General features: G+C 49.5%; 1 protein-coding gene across 2 annotated transcripts in view; it reads left to right on the top strand.

The window, feature by feature from the left end:
- Nuak (Nuak family kinase 1) overlaps nt 1-21072 on the top strand; it is an 83705-nt gene that overhangs the window by 30547 nt on the left and 32086 nt on the right. For both annotated transcript variants that reach the window (XM_084578238.1, XM_084578237.1), the window contains exon 2: nt 16745-16865. In XM_084578238.1, the coding sequence (XP_084434364.1) occupies nt 16745-16865 (121 nt within the window). The remainder of the gene's footprint in view (nt 1-16744; nt 16866-21072) is intronic.

The raw sequence follows: 21072 nt of genomic DNA on the forward strand, positions 1-21072 counted from the left end.
CTTTTGAGACGAGATAGGCCGATTGCCGTCCGGCGGTAACGAAATCGTCGCAAAGTGTGGCCTTATCTGCAGCCTCTCTGTCGACGCCGCGCAGGCTGGCGTGCCTCGCATGTTCGGCGTGCTGCTTCGCCGATTGCTGCGCGGTGTTCTCGCGAGCGCGGCTAGCGTAAGAGGCCTCGCTAAGCGTTGGGCGGTGATGCGATTTATAGTTGACGTATCAACCCGTCCGGTATATGTATTCCGATCCACTTGTTTTCTAGCTGTCTGTTCTGCCTTAAGGACCCCGTTCATCAGTAACTCCGGCGTTAGGAGCGAAAACCCGCGGGAATGACGCTGGCCATGGCTGGTTGCATGTGTCTACGGTTTGGCGGGAGCTGCCAAATCGGGCATCTACTTAGGATAAGATTCAGCCTGCCAGAACCCTTGCATTCAGAGTTAAACACGCTACCATTAGGCTACGCAGGTACATTCATACGGCTTTATAATTGGGTGGTAGCCTACGTACGCCATCGCGTCATACGCTTAAAGGTGGAGCTTAAGTATCCCCCCATAATTCCCTCTGCTATTCTGATTAACCACCGCTGACAATGTCGAACAATGAGTCGACATGAGTGAGGACTCTTTTAGGTTTAATAATTGGCACGAAAGCCTTTTTATTTCTAGTTGGAAAGGGTGAGTATGGGGGTATCACGCTTAGCAGTAGGGGTGACGTGACGCGGTCTGGATGTGTGGCGAACTGGAAAACGTGCTCAACAAAGTGTACGATTGGCGCGGGCTCATCCAATATTATCCCGATTGTGGTTCACATGCCGACCATTTAAGGTTGGAGCTGAAGCGAGCGTAAGCTTGGAATGAGGTACGCGACTTTTTTTCTTAACCCCACCCCTCCCAGCCCTTCTTTCCTGCAGTTGTGAAACACACAATTCGTGTCAACTAATCAACCGTTCGTGTCGCGCGAAATCAGCTTTTGCAACTCGGCTGTCGATAGTGGCACGCAAAAAGCGTGCCATTTCAAGACGTTCACGAGTATACTGTAATCAAAAGTTCTCCTTTTCAAATAGAGACTCCAGGGCCCGCTTGCACAAAACAATCTTAAGACTGTCTTAGCTAAGTCCAGACTTAACTGGAGTCTAAAGAATAGGTCACTAGCATGGCGGCTTAAGACTGGAGTAAAGACTGGGCTTCAGTCCTGACTTGAATAAGTCGCTTGTATGATTACGACTCTAGTGCTGTCTTGGTTAAGACACAAGGAAGCCAGGTGTCTAAGTAAAGAAATTAGGAAAATACAGGGATGCGCTGGCACTGTCCCTGCTTTAAGATGTACACATTCCGTCAATTTTGCGTTGTGTAAAATCCGTGCCATTGCTTTTTGCGGCATAAGATTGTGTTACGAGGAAAAATGCCCCAGGTGGTTGCTGAGGCCGTTCTGGGAAGCCACTCTGGTGAACATGAACCCGAAGCGTTCGACGTTCGGAACACGAGCCGTCTTAAATAAGCTTGGTCTTTCTAAAGACACCATTTAAGTCTGGACTTAGCTCGGACTTTATCGTGCAAGCCGGCCCAGCTATTTCTGGCACGACTTCGAATCTTAATCTATTGCGGCTCCCATTCGAGTATGCCGCAATCTAAGTGCTGTTAAAAAAAAAAAAAAAAAGAAAATGCATGTTTGGCCGTGCGTGCTTTCCGACGCTGGCATGCGGTGACCGATTCGTCGAAACATTTCACACCGAGCAGCAGCAGAGTCAGGGAGGTCTGGTAAATAGCGTTGCTTCCCCGTTTTCTTTTCTTTTTTTTTTTCGATCAGTTATTGAGTGACAAAAATGAAGAAAAAAAAAAGCGGTTTTTCCCACAGAAAAACAGCCCAGTTTCGTTGTTCGCACCCAGCGTTTGTGCCACGCAGCTTTAGGAGCAGAAAGGAGGACTCTCAAGGGGCGCTGATTGCGCGCCTTTTCTTGGCCTTCGTCACTCGCTTTCTCCTTTTCTTTTCAGTTTCCGGCGGGGCAGGTATTCCCCCGAGATGAGTGCGCTTGTGTGCATACCGGGGCGCGTATAATTGTTCTTTGCTCGCGCTTTGTCGCTGCGTGGCGAAACAGAAGATTAAAAAAAAAAAAAAAAAACACTCACGGAACGGATGTGTTCGTGCGGACGCGCCTGCCGGAGCCGGAAATGCGAATGGTCGTTAAAAAGAAAGGGGGGGAGGGGGATGAATTTGTTGCTTCTTTCTTCGAAATGATGCAGAATCACCGCACTCCCGGAAAATAAAAATTCCAGAAGGCACTTTGGACCACTAAAGTGCGATGAGGCGAAAGCCTTTATTGCGCGGTTTTCCGAAGCCTTCCATTACGGCACCTCTTTTTCTCTTGTAAGGCGAAAGCCTTTAAAGGTCAACTCCGGTGGTTTTTTCATCATTTCGTGTTTTTGGTTGGATTACATTCCTCGGCACGTCCTGACTCCAACACAAAAAACCGTTTTTCGAAATTCCAATTAGAAGTATTTTTAAAAAGGAAAAACAAAATCGAAACCGAAACTGCTTTCACGGCCAGAAACGACGTCCCACTTGACGAAGGGTGACGTCACACTCAGTATTAGAAAAACACTCGTACGTGCGTTGGATGGTGAAAATAACGTATGGAAATCATGAAGCATTGCATAAAATGTCTGAGGTAGTTCATTATAAGCCTCACAATTTCATAATCATGCGGGAAGTGGACAGTAACGCCGGTATACTGTTTGTGACGTCAGAAACTCAGTGTTGCCGGCAGAAATAGTCTCAATTTAAGCCATTAAAACAGCATATTTCAAAGTCGTGTTGCGCGTGAACGGATTATTGTACGGCTCCCAAATTTTGTAGAATGCGTCAGGACGGAGAGGAGAATCTGCAGTAAAATTTTTATTTGAATATTCGAATGTCAAAAAACCTCCGGAGTTGCCCTTTAACGGTCCATACTCGCGGCCACGACTATAGCTCACTATAGCCACGACCCTGTCCGTCCGTTCACGAGAAGTGTCACACTTCGCGAGATTCCGCGGGGGTACCGCGAGATTGTGCCTTTATGGCTCATACTGGCGGCCATGAATGACCGTGTCCGTCCGGTCATGGTTACACCTTAACCAGTACTAGTAATAGTTATGGCTGATGACTAACTAGTCACTAACCAGTATTATCTAATGACTAACTACTCACTAACCAGTACGAATGACTAACTAGTCACTGACTAATAAATCATTACTAGTCATTGACTAATAAATCATTAGTCACGACTAACTAGCCATGGGTAATGACTGTGACGATGACGTCATCACATGGTGGCGTCATGACCGGAATGTAAACTCCTTTTCTTATCGCTACTTCGTCATGGCTGAGGTTTTGCATAGCCTAGCATAGCCCCTCAGTGACGCTGTTCCCCTGGTGGTCAAAATTACTCCGTAGCCCTACAGTACGGCATCTCTTTCTCCTCTTTTACCCCGCCGGGGTGGCGCAGTGGTTACGGCGCTCGACTACTGTTCCCAAGGACGCGGGATCGAATCCCGGCCTCGGCGGCAGCTTTTCGATGGAGGCGAAATGCAAGGCGCCCGTGTGCTGTGCGATGTCAGTGCTCGTTAAAGAACCACAGGTGGTCGAAATTTCCGGAGTCCTCCACTACGGCGTCTCTCATAGCCTGAGTTGCTTTGGGACGTTAAACCCCAGAAACCAACCAACCTTTCTCCTCTTTCCGTTTTCACTCCAACCTTCCTCCCTTCCCTTACGGCGCGGTTCACGTGTCCACAGAAACAAGCGTGACAGGTACTAGCGCTCTGTTTACGTCTAGCTCTGGTTGTAGCCCCCTTTCAGATATATATATATATATATATATATATATATATATAAGAAAATAAAAATGAAGGCGCTGGCAATAGGCCGTGTTGCGTCGCCTACACAGCGTTGTTAGGCGCATGTGACCGTGCCTTCGTCAGTTTGCGTCCTTTTTTTTTTATTGCGGAAAAGTGCAGCGCCGAGCGGATTATCGCCGCGGCGAGGAGTTCGCGCGTGCACGCTGCACGCGCGCTCGGCTGCGAAAACAAACTGGCCACGGGAAGCGCTATTCACGAGAGCTTTCGGTAAACAGGACCACGTGCTTCGTGCCCTGATTTTTTTTTTTTTTATTTCGTCGTGAACCGCGTCCACTTTATTAACTGCTTTCGTCGAACACCTATTTCGGGTGGTGGTGGTAAAAACTTTAATCTCCAACAGATACAGGATAGTCGTCAACCTATCCGCCTACACGACGGCCTGAAGCCTTTGGACCCGGGCGGCGTGTTCGGCCAATCGGAATACACCTAGCTGAGTCTCAGGGTGTGAGCTCAACAGTTTACATTTTTCTATTTCTGGACACGTCCATATATGTACCAGATCCGCCTTGTGTTGGCATAGTTTGCACCTATCTGAGAATTGTTCCGGGTACCACTGACTTAGGGTAGTTGGATTCGGTGACGAAATTTTTTCTTGCTTTGTGCGGAACTTGGGGAAAAAAAAGTGGACGAAACACATCATCCAGCTGATCAAGAATCAAATGCCCGACGATTATGATGCTCGGCAACGCAAAATTTCAGCGCGGCTTTTTGGGTATTTTGCTTTTACGACAGGCAGGGAATTTGAGATATACGTGTGTGTGTGTGTGTGTGTGTGTGTGTGTGTGTGTGTGTGTGTGTGTGTGTGTGTGTGTGTGTGTGTGTGTGTGTGTGTGTGTGTGTGTGTGTGTGTGTGTGTGTGTGTGTGTGTGCGCGTGCGCGCGTGTGTGTGCGTGAGTGTGTGAGAGAGAGAGAGAGAGAGAGAGAGAGAGAGAGAGAGAGAGAGAGAGAGAGAGAGAGAGAGAGAGAGAGAGAGAGAGAGAGAGAGAGACAGCCAGCCAGCCACACCTCCTGTCGCGACCATATTTCACTGCACGCATAATTGGTGCAAACTTTCCCCTCCCCTGTTTTGGCCGTGCCTTCATCCTTTCCACCTTTCCCTCTTCCGCCCGTGCTTTCTTTTCTCTCGCTATCCACCGTATTTTCATTGTGGCCGTCTTGTGCCACCCTTTCGCTTCGTAGCATCACCCTGTTGTGCATGCGTCAGCCCTCGATCGTCATGACCTTCCACGGTAGCCACGTTTATTTTCTGTGGCATATCCTCTCTCTCTTCTATCTGTGCGATTGAATTTTAACAGCATCGAATTTCTTTCGACTGAATTCAGTTCCACCTACCCGCAACGAAATTAATTCAATCAACTTCAGTTCGCCTGCACGGATTGAGTTGATTCACCATGGAATTAGGTCTTATGGGTTCTCCCAGCGCATTTCGGTGCAAAAGTAGGCGCTTGCGCTCTGGCGCGTACACTGCGGTCACTTTGTAGGCAAAGAACTGTCCCCGTAGGAAGAACGAATACGGAGCAGCCGATTTAACGCCATCGACGTATGGGAGGACCTTTGTTGAAGCGGGAAGATGCGCAGTGTTTCCTTGTAATATAGACTCGTCCAGCATTTACAAACTTGGCCACGTATCCGTTGTAACCGTTCTCACCGTGACGACATCGGTCGCTTGTGAGTGCGCGCTACCAACTGTACGAAGACGGTTACAATTTCTGCAGGGTATGTAAGTATAGGCTGCCCCGTACCCGGAGAGCGACGAACTGCAAACGAAGCGGAGTACCAAGTCGCTATGTGCTAACTCGTTAGTAGCCATTTGGAAGCACAATTAACTCTGAAAGTAAGCGCATTGTGCTGACGCCCTCGGAAGTGATTTTATGACGTCACTGTCATTTTTCCTCCCGCCAGTCGCGCGTACACGTTAGCGGTGCGGAGCCCGCTTCGGCCTTGTACGCTGGCCGTTACGAATGTCCCCTTTGTTCTCACAACTTTGGGGAACGACGCCTTGGACGTCGCGTGTTTGAACGGTGCGTGTGCGCGGGGGCAAAGAATTGCGTGCACGGTCATTTGGGGCCCTCCGTCGAGAGCGATTATGCTGTTGTACGCTTTTTCGGCCGCGCTTTCCAAGCACACAAGGTCACAAGTACATCCGTTTGCAGTGAAGAACAAACCAGCTGACTTGCAACGTGCTGCAAGCAGTCACAGAAGCGAGCACGGGGCGTGCGAAACCGCCCGAAGAGCATGTGTCTATGCTTCAGATTGAGTACGCTGGTAGCCGTGCCGCTATCTTGTATACGCTCAGTCTTACGAAATCGTTGACGGCGTAGAAGGTTGCGCGCCGTTGGGTACGTTAAGTACATTTGTTGTGGCTGAAAACCCAAAGAGAGTCACTGGTTATCGTGTGACATCCGCGAGCCAAGGATCTCCTGGGCCGCGAAGTTTCACACCACGTGTAATGTACGGGACTGCGTCGGCCACTGCGTCCTGCCGGGCTGTAAACATCTGGAGGGTTTAAGATAGCTGTCGTCAGGCTTGCTTCCTCCGGGTCCCACGATCTTCAAAAATGCTGCGTAAATGTCCATAAACTCTCACACCTCGCTTCTGATCATGTGTCGTGTCCTTGAAGACTACTGCACCGTAACAAACAAACAAACAAACAAACAAACAAAAATCTGAATTAACTGCTTCAGGCAAACGTTGTGGTCCGGGGAAATCTCGAATGCAGTCGTTCATACGGCACTAGAAGAGAGGCAAAAAGAGGGGTTGTCAGTCCGGTTTGAGGTTTGCTTGGCCATTAATTTATCTGAAGTGAAAAATCATCGGCTGAAGGGGGATTGGTTAAAACAACAGATTACTACGCCGGTCCAGCATACGAATTACTATACTGTGCAGTCTAGCTATGAATATGTGCTCAATCAACGTATTGCGAATCAGTCTAATTATCTGTACTAGTTCACTATATTTCGTTGTACCTCGCGTACGCGCGTCCTGCCTATGCGCGTGCACAGTGTTTGCTCTCGTCCTCCCAAGAGGCACTGACCTCCGCTCCGGAGGAGGGACGCCGCGCTGCTGCGTCGGGGCGGTGCGACCTTGGCCGCTGTGCACGTATCGGGCAGGCGCACAGTTGTGTACCGGGATGTCCACCGAGCAGGCAGTGTAATTAGGCTAGGATGTGGGTCAGCGCGTTTTTTCCGCAGGACACGGCTCAGCGGGCACATGGAAACGGGGTGGGGACACCGAGCTCCTTCGGAGCGGAGTGGCATCGAGACGGAGCGTATGGGAAAACAATTAATGCTCAATTGAGAAAGAAAGCGTGCCGTATATATATATATGTATATATATATATATATATATATATATATATATATGCGGTGGTGTAAAAACGAAAGAAAATAAAAATTACAAGGGTTCAACGCCGCTGAACCAAATATTCAGCGAAAGCATTAGCTGCGGGTGATCGAGCGTTATTCTGCTCTTTTTCTTCTTCCTCAGCCCACATATAAAGCCCCGCTTTGGCCAAGCCGTATGAACGTGCCTTAGTGGCCTATAGGGGTAATCGAATGCCAGGGTCCTAGTAGGCCGATTCTGACATAACCGTCCCATGTGAAACGAGACCAAAGTTGGCAGCTCCTGCCAGCCCACACCCTAGTGTCACGTGGGGTGTGACGTCACAGCGTCACGTGGGTAAGGCGTGGCTACCGGTCGCGCCACGCTGAAGGCTCGAAACCTAGAGTAGTACTGCTTTCGCAATAAAAAGGAAGTGCGTAAGAAAAAATGCGCCGCAGGCGACTCACGACTCGTGAGCGCGCACAGACGGTTGTGCGTGTCTTTTTTTTTTTTTTTTTTTTTTTTGCATTGTGCTCATCTGGAGTAGTGCGATTTAGCTGCTGAAGAAGTGGACAGGTTTTGCGGGTCGCTGCGTACCCTGTTACACCCAGTGGGGAGTAGTGTGTGAGCACGTGGTCTGAACAAGAATGAAAGGTGCGATCGAACGCGTCCTTATTACCTTCCCTGACACGCATCGACACGTGCGCGATCACATCGAAAGAGCTAGTGATCCTTGCCGCAAAGGCGAGGTTGTAGCAGTGTTGGTCAACTATTGTTGTTCGATCTGCACGAATCTGCGTGTACTGCACAGTACCTAGCATTGCGGATATCTGCAGGGCTCTAAGTCATATGACTTAGAGCCCCGGCCGTCTTCCCCTCTACACTCGCGTGCAAAACAAAAGAGAAAAAAGTAAAGAAAACCGTGCAACACGAAACCGTGTATTTCTCCCCCAATAGAATTGCGTGTGCAATTAAGTTGTAATAACGCTATGAGCATGGTAGACCGCGGACTTCCTCGTACATAGATGTCGCAGGCATTTGTGCTGTAAAGATCGTTCATTATTTGTGCCTCGATGTTATCTCTCGTTCCATATCAGTCATTACGACGGCGGTTTGATAATGAGCGATTATTAGCATGATGGTGGAAGCTTCCTTCTGCGAGTCGGATCGGGAGCTGAGATGGGGCTGTTTGCTGGGACGGTGAATGTGGTCACGGCTAGCGCAGGCTCGGGCTTACTGGGGCATGTCAGTGGAAGAGACGTTTCAGTGGGCGTAACCAGTAGGCGTAGCCGAGCTGTTTTTGACGATGATTTATGGAAAAAAAAAATATTGCCCTCAGGACGATACTGAGTTTGTAAGTTTATTATATAGCTTACCTTAGCTGGCAGTCCGCTTCCATAAGCTGAATGGCACAGCTAAGGTATGCTCAACGACAACTCTATGTCGTTATGCAATATGCGACCGGCCTGTAAGTCATTCGGATTTTTTCACCTGGAACTCTCAGTACTTTCGGATTGCTTTGTTGTCCAGTCGGGCAGCTTACGCTGTTTGTCACATTTTGTTTGTCCCCTTTCTTTCGAAGCCTCGCCGAGTCAGACATACACGTTCTGATCTGGCAATACCGTGCGGGCTTGTACAATCAGTGATAGTGCAACTGCAGCGCTCGCTATTTCTGTAATTAGCTGTCAGGGTCAAGGTCGAGCCCACGTATTGGCCTCTGGGATATGCTCACGCCACAGAGTGGTGACCTCGGATTATATCTAAACTGGACGTTTCTTTTCCTTCTTTAATCTACGAATCCATTGTTCGATTTTTCTTCGGTTTCTCCTTTGGTATCCATCCGTCCGCTCACATACCCTCGACAGGTGAACGCAGTGAAGCAGGTCCTGAGCCACGGTACTGATATAGATTGGTTAACACGTGGGAGGTGCGCCATTGTATTTACAAGCGTGTGGATGACAGCCTACAAGATAACACCCAAAAAAGGGATGCAGACAAGCATGCATACATGGTTAGGTTCTCCATGATACGTGCACGTAATGTGCACTGATTTATTACACCGCAGACTGAGATCACCCCCGTGAGGAGGATTTCGGCACCGGCCTTCGAGACCCACGGCATCCATGCGACGTGGCCATGTAAAAAGTGCGTCCATTATTATACCGGGCCGGCCCCATTCGGCGTCCACTCCTAGCTGTTCTTGTCCGGACGCACAATGTTCGCACGACGTCATGCTTGGCTGCGCCATTTAAGGGCCGACTCGCCGCGCTTGCATGGTCGGCCTGCAGGTGAGCTCCTTCCCCGCTTCCGATACGCGTCACGCTACTCTTTGTTCGGATGTCTTGTTTCGAGGCTGAGAGACAGAACGAGAAAGGTGGCAGTTATATCGGCACACAGTCTATTCCTCCGTCCAGGCGGTCTTGTCCATTGAGTCACCCTTTTATCCACTCTGCGAATGCATTGTCTTATCAGAAATGCAACGTATGAACTGGCTTGAAGCCATGCCAGCGGGCAGTCTGCTGTTACGCATGATGCTCCCAGAGAGAGCAGTTGGTCTGGCACGTCCAGGATGTACGGTTTAAACCAGTGAGCGCCACAGATTTATGGGTTCAACTTTGCCAAGCATCATGCACATGAGGGACGCCATATATAATGGAGAGCTCATCTTTAGCGCCACGGTTTAGAGACCACCTTGAGTTCTTTAATGGCACACGGTGGGTGGCTCTTGTATTTCAACTCCGTCGGCTACTGCAGTCTGGATTCGAACCTGCCACGGGTTCGTTAACGCTTTCGTTGTTTTATGAAAGGGAAAAATGGTATAGGCTTCACCAGCGCTTCTGATGTAACTATACTGTCTGCAGTTATATTACAGCCGCCGTGTACACTTTTCGCAGCGTTTGCATTCAGCAGATATCACTGTAAACGGGAGCAACGCGACTAAGCCATGAGAGGCGGCGCGACATTGATCGTAAATTGATCGCAATATATATATATATATATATATATATATATATATATATATATATATTCTGATGTTGGCCCATAGAGACTTAACTTTCCGGAAGGAATTGAATGACTCGTGTGGAATCGTTTCAAGCATCGGCATTGAAACACATTACCCATGTGCCTGCAAGCACACAACGTTTCCGAGCAATGTAGTACTGGTATTACTCCCAAGGTCAGACGCGTGATCGTCTGCTGTGCGCGCGAGCGTCGGCGCGGCAAATGACGTGCTCTGCCGGGCGAAGCACGTGTCCTTTGTGCGCGCGTGACTGGCCGAGAAAACGTCGAACGCACGTCAGAGTCGTTGCCCCTGGCAATGGTGTGTAGACGTGGACTTTAGTGTAGACGGGCGGCGGAATGCGTGAGAACGCTGACCCGGGCGGACCGAAGGGACCTCGCGAGAACGTCTGAAAGGATCGCCCGCCCTTGCTCGCTTGTCGTCGCAAGCGAACTCGATAATTGTTACCATACACGATGCTATGCGCCCTATTTCTTTTCTGTGTATGCTAGGCTCTTCGATGTGTCTTGGTGTAGTTGCTTTTTGTGTTTTGTTCTTTTCAATTTTTTTTTTGTTCGGACAAGTGGCAGTATGACCTAACGTTCTTTCGTGACATGTACAAAGTGGTTGTATCAGACTCTTTTCTCTTTTATTTCATCATTTTTTTTTTAAATGCGTGCTTGTGTGTAGTGTTTAGAGGCGAATGGTTCGCTCTGCTCGCACGTTATGGTGGGTGCAGTGGCGTAGCCAGAAATTTTTTTTCGGGGGGGGGGGGGGGGGGGGGGGCTGACGTTGCTGCTCAGCCTCCTCCGTATCGAGACACCTATCACCAACCTGTCACCTCTCACCTGCGCCATACATTCTGCCTGCCTGGGTACAAAGATTGCATGCACGGAAGAATAGTACCGCCCGGGCTTTCGTTCCATTGAGTATCCTGCGCATGTATTGTTTCAGACGAAAATAATTTGTTTAATTTAGCAAATGCAGAACTGAAAATTCATCACAGCCAGTTTTCCAGCCATAAAATTAACATTGGTTCGAATACGGATCCGCAGATGAAATTGTTGCCTGTACTCTTTCCAGTGTGCTTATAACTTTGATTATAATACAGCATCTGCAATCTAACAAACTGAAGTGTTACGAACAGACAAGGACTCTCAGAAGACCACTTCGACAGACTTTCTACCGCAACATACATAGCGGCTAAAAACACCAAGATTCAGTGCAAAAAAGACGCCCGAAAGAGAGAAGACGCCGCGGCGTCAGAAGATCGAGTTTGGCCTGCGGAGGCTGCGCATGTGGTGTCATTTCTCCACGCATTCCATATCTGCGTGCTTTGTCAGCTTGTCTGATAGTATAGCTTGTCTCCTTTGTATGGTCTGATGAACGATTTCAGAAAACTAAATGCACCTTTCGCTTTTTTTATTACCGCCAAAATCCCCTTTTGAGCGTGAAAAAGACATACTGGAGACAAAGTCAAGATTGATTTCCGGCTCTGGTGGTTGTTTTGGACTGCGGTATATGACAGTACGAAAAATTTTCGTGGGGGGCTGAAGCCCCATAAGCCCCCCCCCCCCCCCCTGGCTACGCCCCTGGGTGGGTGGTCCCGAACTTTCGGTTTGCGCAGGGAAGATTGCAGCGAAAAGGCTGCTCCTGGACAGAATTACTGGAACAAATACTGTGCACACGAGGTGACACGTGCTTTTCCACGTGAATGGTAGTCTGGTTGCGCCGCTCTATGTACTATATCCTTTATGACTGTGTACAAATGGCTTGTGCACTATTCGTTCGCTGAATACGAAGAGATTTCCTTAGAGAGCAATTATGTCAGGGGTATGAAGGTCGGTTCGTGAATTTTTTTTTTTTTAACCGTTCATTGAAACGCGGTGACTGCAACACAAAACATTGTAGAATTAAACGCGTAGAAACACTCTGCGTTTGTGTCGTCGTCGAAATAGCATTTATGTGTCTAATTTTACCGAGTTTGAAGAAAAGCGCGAGAAAATAAAAGATCCCGTGGTATCCCCCTAAAGTGCCGTTTCCCCCCCCCCCCCTTTTTTTTTTTTTCATATCCACTATGCAAACTGCATGTTTAAGTAACAGCTGAACGTGGTATTTCGTTGCGGCACGCTAGAAGGTGCGCGCCGTATCATTAGACAAAAAAATATGTCTCATGCATCCATCGTAGCAAAGGCAAAGAAGCCGCAATGACCATCGCGTTCGTGCCTTACATGGAATATGACCATGTTTGCGCGTTGAGCGAATGGCCGAAAGTCACGGGCGGCTTCAATTCGGCCATTTATCCTTGGATGGCACGGAGACGCCGCAGTACTGTCGCACAGAGTCACTGCGAAGCCCCAGGACTGCCCTTTGGCGGCGTGATCCAGTTTGGCAACGGCGGGACGAGTGGTAGGGGCACGTGAGAGATCGCCAGCGGTTTGGAAGGGATGGAGCAGGCGGGAGGCAGACGTCGTTGCGACAGCAGGCCATATGCGCGTCGCCGCCCTGTTTGCGGGCAGAGGAAGAGCGCACGCTTTCGACACGTCGCGTCCGAGCCGAGGGTTTTTACGAAAGGCTCGCGCGCGAATTAAGACGAGGACGCGGGAGAGGAGGCAGCGGCCTCACTGGGAGTGTGTTGGTGTTGGCGAGGGATGCATGGGCTCAAAAGGGGACAGGATTGGATGGACTTCTGTACGCATTCCACATAGAATTGCTGGCTCAGCTGGCGTGCCCGCAAGTCGGCTTCTCTGCTTGAGGAAGATTCGGCACGTCCGGACTGGACGGCGGCCAGATCCAATCCTGATCCGGTTTTACCGTGCCCCCCCGTCCACTCTGGACGTGGCTTTGCATTGCGACGGCAAGAACCTCGGTGCAACGTTCCCTTGATCAATGCTGCATCGAGACATCCAGACATCCAAACAGAGATGCTTTTGCAATGGCGCCGTGTCCAGTCCGGCGTCCAGACAAGGAGGCATAGAAATGGCAAATGCTTAGAACAAAATCGATGTAATGGAAACTGCGGAACGCGCTATTGCGAAATGGACGGTTTAGTCACGTGTAGCAAGACAACAACTAGAGTCGCGGAAGGACTATATAGTGCTGGATTTTGGTTCTGTCTCGACTTCTGCTGCAGTTGCGAGTCTTCTTTGCGTGTTTGTGTCTGTGTATATGTGTGATCCTGGTAGCGAGCGCAGTCTGCGGCGCTGGCGGCCCCGGCGGAAAGCTGTCGCCGGCGCATTCTCGGGGTCGCGCCCGGGTTCTATTTTCGAGCCTCTCTCCCTCCGGCTGGCCAGCCAGTCCGCCTTCCCCCACTCCTCTTCTTCGGGGGGGTATACGGACGGGCCGACACGGGCCCCGAGAGAGACAGCCAGCACGCGCGTGCGTGCCTACGGCCCCGGATAGAGGTCGCGAGCCGCGGCTTCCTTTTGACTTTTACATGTGTATGTGGCCGGGAGCTCCTCGCGCACCACCTTCTTCCCCTCGCCTGAAAACGCGCGCACCCAGACTGACACGAGATGCTCTTGAAAATAAACGCCTTCTTTAAATGTGTCCCGAAAGTAAAAGAGCACAGGAAGATAATCAAGGGTGAAGGGGGAGTATAAAGAGAGAGGGCAACCTGTGGGCCTGTGGCCCGTCACGGGGGACTCGCGAGGGAGCGTGATGTAACCGCATGTCGTTCAAATTGCGGCCGGGTTGCGACGAGCCACGCCGTTGGGTGCGGTTGTCGCTTCGCTATTTTTTTTTTTTTTTCTTTATTTCCAGCCAACACGTTCCGGCGAACCGCCACGAACCGGTCTGAGGTAATGGGGTTTGAACGCGGGCCCGTTTTTCACTTAAGCTGAAGAGCTCGCGCCAGCCGCTGCTTCGAAAAGCTTCTCGAGGGAAGGGCTACACTCGGGCCGTGCCTCTTTGCCACGGCAGTGTGGACTGGCTGTCCAGTATAGATGCACGGGCAAGAAGGGAGCTCCTCTATTGTTGTTAATGACGAGTTGCGCTCACAAAAAAGACAGACAGGAAGAGAACGATGGAGATGAAAAGAGCGCTTTTTTCATATCCTTTGTCTTTTTTGAGCAACTCGATCGTCATTAACAACTACTAGCCCAACAAGAACTTCTTCTAAAGTACTCCTCTCGTTGGCTGGTGCGGCAGCGCCCACGTGAAACGGTCTGTGCCGGTGTCTATGACGTCCTGTATTGTTTCTTTGAAGTGTTATTATTATTATATGCAATACCCGTATGCGATCGTTGCTTTGTTCCAGCACTTTGCTGATTCACCCCGCGGATCAGTAGTGCTGCTGAACCCCGGCTTCGATCCGGGCTGCGGCGGTCGCTTTTCGATGGAGGAGCACGTTAGAGAACCCCTGGTGGCCTCCATTACGGTGTCCCTCACAGTCGAGTTAGGATACTCATGAAGCATATCGAGATTGATTCCTGGTGGTGTCTTTCGATGGGCGCCTCTTTTGATATGCCACCGGGCAACGTCCATCCACCGAGACGGGGTGAAACGGCGTGAGCGCCAATCATCGCGGCGTCTTGTCCTTGGTTCTGGTTGTGTCGAGGAAATTCACGCTTTGCTCTCCCTTGTGTCGACGCGACATACGGTCTTTTGCGCGATGATGTCGCTGGAACAACGCGTAGCGTTGCGCAGCTGGCCGCGCGAGTGCCCATCTTTCGTAATTGCGCGTCACGTACACGCGGGTTGGTTATGACTTAGTGGACGTGGCCTGCGTGCCATTCGGTATAGGAATGTCGGCGCTCAGTTTTTTTTTTCTCTCTGCCAAGCGCTGAAAAAATAAACATCAAAAACACGTGCGTCGTAAAACGATGGAACGAGCGAATCGCAGAGACAATGGATATGCACGATCATAAAGGAATGCGATGGAGAGCGTCGTCGTTTAGTTCAGGCTCTGCACATGCACTGAACTGCCCATGCGCCACCTATGTGTAAAAATGTAGTTTTGACAATATTAGGTTTATCTGTGCCGTGTTGGTTGCGCCAGTCTTGTTGTGGCAGCTCACAAGATAAGATACGCTCTGGCCAAATGCAGCTATATACGTATAGGTCTTAGCGGCGATAAGGAAGAGGACTTCTCCAAGTGGCTGACCGACAACAATTAGAGCAAAAGCGTTCTCCGGTTCCTGGAAGAAAATTCTCTCACGCGAGTTCTTATGTATGCCTTTCGGCAAGTTCGCGGGAAAAATAATTAGTGACGTGAAAACGAAATATATTTCGATGACCACCGCACGCATATCGCCAGCGTTTTGTTGAAGCGCATGCGCTAGCTGTGCCGTATTTTTTTTTTAATAATGTTGTTTATTGCCCCAAGGCTAATGGAATATGTAAAAAAAAAAAAAAAAAAACATTAAATGGGTATTAAATGCGTTCGAGCAAGCTGTGTTCTCAATCGTATAAACGCTTCATTGGACAGAAAAGAAAAAGAATGGAGCGCAGTTTTGTTGTCAAATGAAAGGTGTAGATTATTTCAGGGACGATTTTACTGGCAACCCTAAGAGGAGAAGGAAGATGCTAGGTAGTTGGAGGGGCTTTAGGTGAGATGCATACCTGTGTTCTCGATACATTATGCATTGCTTTCAGCTTTCCCCGCCAAAAGGCAAGAATAAGAATGTGAGCCAGTGTGCAGTTTTTGTACACTAAATTCCTGCCTTCAAGTGCCCACGTGGTCGAAATTGCTCCGGAGCCCTCCACGCGGCGCCTTTCATAGCCAATTTGCAGTTTTGGAGTGTTAAATTCTGTATAACAATTAATATACCATAACACCACACATCATACAACCCCACAATGCGCCATAATACATAGAACTGTACACTATACCATACCATACCATACCATTACCATACCGTACCATATCATACGTTACATACTATACCATACCGTATGTACAACATATGCCACACAACACACCAGGTTGTAACGCCTCACAACACTCTCACCGTATCGTATACAAATTCTTAGACCTTGCGCTTTTGCGAGAGGCTATTGCAATGATACTTCGAGCATAAAAAAATTACCGACATGCAATGTAACAAAAAAAAAAAAAGTAAACGCGATTATAATTACATATGATTCGAGAGGACCAATACAATACAGCGTAAAGTACTCCTGTAAACAAGACATCACCGAGCAATAGCCGTCGCTGAGGATTGGAACAACGATTAATAACCGTTGCAATTGTTGCTGCGGCCCGAAGAGAGCATACGCGGCTCCATGGAGCAATAAATATGTCCGAAAAAAAAAAAAAAGCTTTATGTTGCACGAAATTACGCCAACTTCGTGCACGTGATCGAGGCGTGAGGGTACGCACATATGTGGGCGGTGCGAGCAATTTGTCGTGCAGAGTTTCTTGACAAAATGTTCTGCGAAAGAGGCACAGACGCGCATGATTACGGCGCGTTATTAGCGCTGTCAGTGCGATGAAATTTGCAATGTTTCTTCTTGCTTGAGGAAGCCTTCCCTGCAGTGGAGCTGTTGTGAGCACGGACTAAGCAACGTCCGCTCGTGTTCTCGTTGCAGGTGGCGATCAAGACGATCAAGAAGTCCAAGATCGAGACGGAGCAGGATTCGCTGCGGATACGGAGGGAGATCCAGATCATGTCCTCCATTCAGCACCCCTACATCATCCACATCTACGAAGGTGAGCGCCGCACGTTTGATTGGTCGGCAAGACCTGGGCCTGTATTCAGAGTTTGCGTCGCTATCTCACGTGACCTCGGATCATTTGATTGGTCGAAACAGCGGAACCGGGTTTTGCCACTACGAAATCGGAAGAGTTGTCAGCATAATGTTCCGGCGTTTCCACCAATCAGATGACTCGAGGTCACGTGAGATAGCGACACTTCGTTAACGATGCAAACTTGGAATACGGGCCCAGATCTCATAAACAGCGCTGCTTTGTGGAGCCTTGGGAAGACGACATTTCCGGCGATGTTGCGGTCCTGTTGTCCACGTGACTGCCAGAAAGAAGAGGGCGAAAAAAAAAAAAAAAGGCCTGTTCGCGTAGAGAGCAGGGCCACAGACACTGTTCTTGCATCCACACGGTTGGCTCAGCGCTGTGGGCGACGCGAAAGGATATCTTGTTTTAGCGCGAACATCGATTCCCTCCTGTGTGGCACGGCAGGATGTTGCGGACAGGATGAGAAAACCTGTCCGCAACACCACACTCGGTGCGGGATGGTTAATCCTCCGGTAGGGTCCTTACAGAATACGTGCAAACTCCCGCCGTCCCTTTCTGTACATGTTCTGTTTGCTTACGGATCTTACGGGTGTTGCCGTAGCAATGGGCTCCGGATTGATTGCGATGTCAGTGCACGTTAAAGAACCCCAGGTGGTCGAAACTTCCAGAGTCCTCCCTTACGGCATCTCTCATAGCCGGAGTCGCTTAGGGACGTTAAACCCCACAAACCAAACCAAACCAAGCCTTTAACGTCTGTTCGATGTAGCCGATAATTATCTGAGTTCGACTGTATATATTCTGCACTGTCACTGCACCACCTTGGCGGGTACAAAGCCCTCGCGTACCTTGTATGCTGTTGGACACTGCAGGCAAGGAATGTAATGCGCATTGCAGCCGCCCTGAAAGCCTGAGCGTGGTGCCACGGTTACGACATGCGCTTGGCCCTGAAAAAGTGCGTCTCCGTTGCATGCACAGAGCCTTGGCCGTGTTTCAAGGGTCGCGGGTAGGTATAGAGCCAGCGCTGTGGGGGATGGGAACAAGGGTCATGCGTTCACATTAGCGTCACCTTTAATGAGGAGCGCCGCAGCTTCCTGCTTTTTACCAGGGATGCTTGGAAAAATAACGGCGGGAAATATATAGAGTCTCATACGCGGCAACCATAGCTGCCTTGTTGACATCATGGGTTATGAAACTTGTATCATTCCACGGGGTATAAGCAGCTCGTTCCAGATGAGGCAGCGAGTTGCAAATGCAGCGAAAACACGGAACGACATGGTGCAGTGACGATATGCGTCGTTTAGAAATTTGAAATGTATACCGTTTGCGCGCTCCACATTTGTCCCGAATAAAGCCCCTCAATAAACTAAAAGTAGCGCCAACATGTGAAGTTTGCCGCCCGCCTCCTCTCCTGCACTCTCCTTCGTCGTTCGACCCTCTCATTGGCCGAGCGCCGTCACGTGCGCGCGCGCGCTTTTTTTTTGCTGGGCGTGCAGCTTCCTCCTTTCCAGCGGGGCGGGCGGCGCGCACGCGGCACATATCGCCGTGTGTTTTGCTGCCACGCGGACTGCTACTAAATCGTTCCCGCTGGCTATTTAATTTTTTTTTTTCAAGCCTATTGCGCTCTTTGGCCGGCGGCTGATAGAAGCACGGTGGTGAAGGCGAGTTCAACCAACGCAGACATCGCGTACAAATGGTGTCACGCACTGACAGTTGAAAACAGTGTCACGCACTGACAGTTGAAAACAGAACCGTTTCAGCGCAAAATATAAAAAAAACTGCTACCACGCTTCTCAAGTTTCACGGTAGCTTACAATTCAGTCCAACCTGCAAAGAAACCACACAGACTGCAGCTTCCGCAGCCTAGTTAATTTTTTTTCAAGCATGTTGCGCACTTTTGTCAACGGCTGACGGACTCAAGGAGGTGAAGGCGAGTTAAATCGACGCCAAAATCGTGTACGTATGGTGACACACCATGGCAGCTGAACACGGCACCGTCTCAACGCCAAATATAAAAAAAAAATAACTGCTACCTCCCTCCCCAAGTTTACCGGTAGCTCACAAGTCAATCAAAGCTGCGAAGACTCCACACAGACTGCAGCTTCCGCCGCCTATAGTTAATTTGATCTGCAGCTGAAGTTGAAAATACATGGAAGACAGCTGCTGCCACACTTCTCAATCCAGTCAACGCTGCGAAGAAACCATACACAGACTGTTCCAAAATTGTTCCTGTCCGCCGCCTAGTTACAAATTTTATAAAGCATGCCGCTGAGTGGCCAAATGTGACGAACTACGGACACACGGAGATGACGGCGAGTTGAACCAACGCCGAAATCGCGTATATGTGGTGTATGACACTCACAGCTGAAACTATTCTGGCGGAAAATCCCTGTCAACATTCGGTAATTATGTTTCAGCAGTGAGTAATATTTTAACCTGAAACAATTGCGACAAAATGCAAGGCTCTGGTGAGACCCGGCGCACGGCCGCCTTGATCGGCGCGCGCGGCGCTGATCGAGACGGCTGTTATCGGCTGTGAAGGGCGACTGCTGCGGAGAGCGCCCGCTAGTCGCGCACCCCGTAGGTGGAGCCACGGTCGAAATGCGAGAGGAGGAGCGGCGCCGCCGGAGGAGGAGAGAGGAGATGGCGCTACTTTTAGTTTATTGAGGGGCTTTAGTCCCGAAAGGTGCAGTTCTCCCCCTTGAGGGCCCACTTGGCGAGTTTGGGAAAGCAATCCACTTGGCTGAAGATATTCGGCGTCGACATGGGGTATTTCTGTCGGAGAAATTAATTGCAAATTCTGAAATTGGAGCAATTTGCAGATTCAAAGTGATCCCGTCTTTTTCTTTTTTTTTTGTGTGTGTGTGTGTGTGTGTGTGTGTGTAGTTCACAGTGCGACAGAGGGAGAGGCACGGCCTGGTACAGTACGCCGCTATGGCACGCATGCCTCCTGCTTTGTGCTGCGTAAGAGCGGCATACAGGCGGCGCATAAACTGCTGTGTACTGCTGTAAATACATGTCTGAAAGGAGCCTTACCTGCACGAATTTCGCGAAAATAAAGGGCGCTCACTGGTTGTCACCTCTTTCCGTTAGTATTCAGACTGTGCGGTTGTCCAGTTGAGCTGGCTGAAAAGTCGCGCATTAAAATGAACCCATGTCAACCACCATTCTTTAGTTACAATGGTATGTTTTATTATAAAGAGGCGCCAGAAAATTCTTATGACATTAATGCGCATAATGTAGTATTTTCGACTAGGTCAGGTAAGATTATGCATATCGACATCGTGAACTGTACAGTGGGAGAGAAGTTACTGCAGATTTGGTTTGAACCATGCGAAGGACCTCTGTCCACCAGAACATGGTTCATTCGTCGCACTTAAGTGCGGCAGTGGAAGTAGCAAAAACGCCCCCCCCCCCCCCCCCCATTTCACACTCCGCACTGAAACACAGCGTGAACACGAGGCGCAAGTTATTTGCAAGAATAGAGAAATCACCTTATTTGCATGCACACTCTTATTGAATATTATGCAGCATATACAAAGTACGGTCACGCAGACGTGTCAAAAATAAGTCTCTACTCCGCGCTGTTTGAAGGCCGAGAGTACCCATTTTGCTTTCCTTCGTTCCTCTTATTAATTTGCTCCAGACGCTTTTATTTATGCTAATTTGGTGCGTGCGTACAATTGTGTGATGCAGGCGACAACGAGTAGCCGCGAGGATTATGCGAAACCTATATAGCTGTCAACCCAAGCACTTGCTGTGCGAGAAAGTTCAAAATATAATATCCCCATGGCCGCTCCCGTTTGGCTAAATGCAGCTCATGATCGGACCAGCGTAGATGGTGCTACAAATGCGCACAAATATGACGAAACATGCGCCGCACACTATCAAACCTAGCTCGACACAATAAGATTTGGCGATATCCCACAAATGCATGTCCGGGGAGATTTCCCACATCCTCCACGTGCCCCGAGCAACGCAAAACAGTGAGAGGCGAAGCACTCGCAGCTCAGCGCCAGCTTGGCTGAACCACCCGCGTAATTACTTTTATTATCTCGCTCTCTTTTAGCCGCCGTGAAAGAAACGTAATAATCGCTGACGAGGCGCACCTTGTCGCAAGGCCGATCAGCCGTGATTGGGTTTTAACGAGCGGGTCTCCCGATCTCTCTGC

This window comes from Amblyomma maculatum, chromosome 9, assembly GCF_055883805.1.
Source record: "Amblyomma maculatum isolate TAMU_Amacu chromosome 9, ASM5588380v1, whole genome shotgun sequence".
NCBI classification, from domain to species: Eukaryota; Metazoa; Arthropoda; class Arachnida; order Ixodida; family Ixodidae; genus Amblyomma; species Amblyomma maculatum.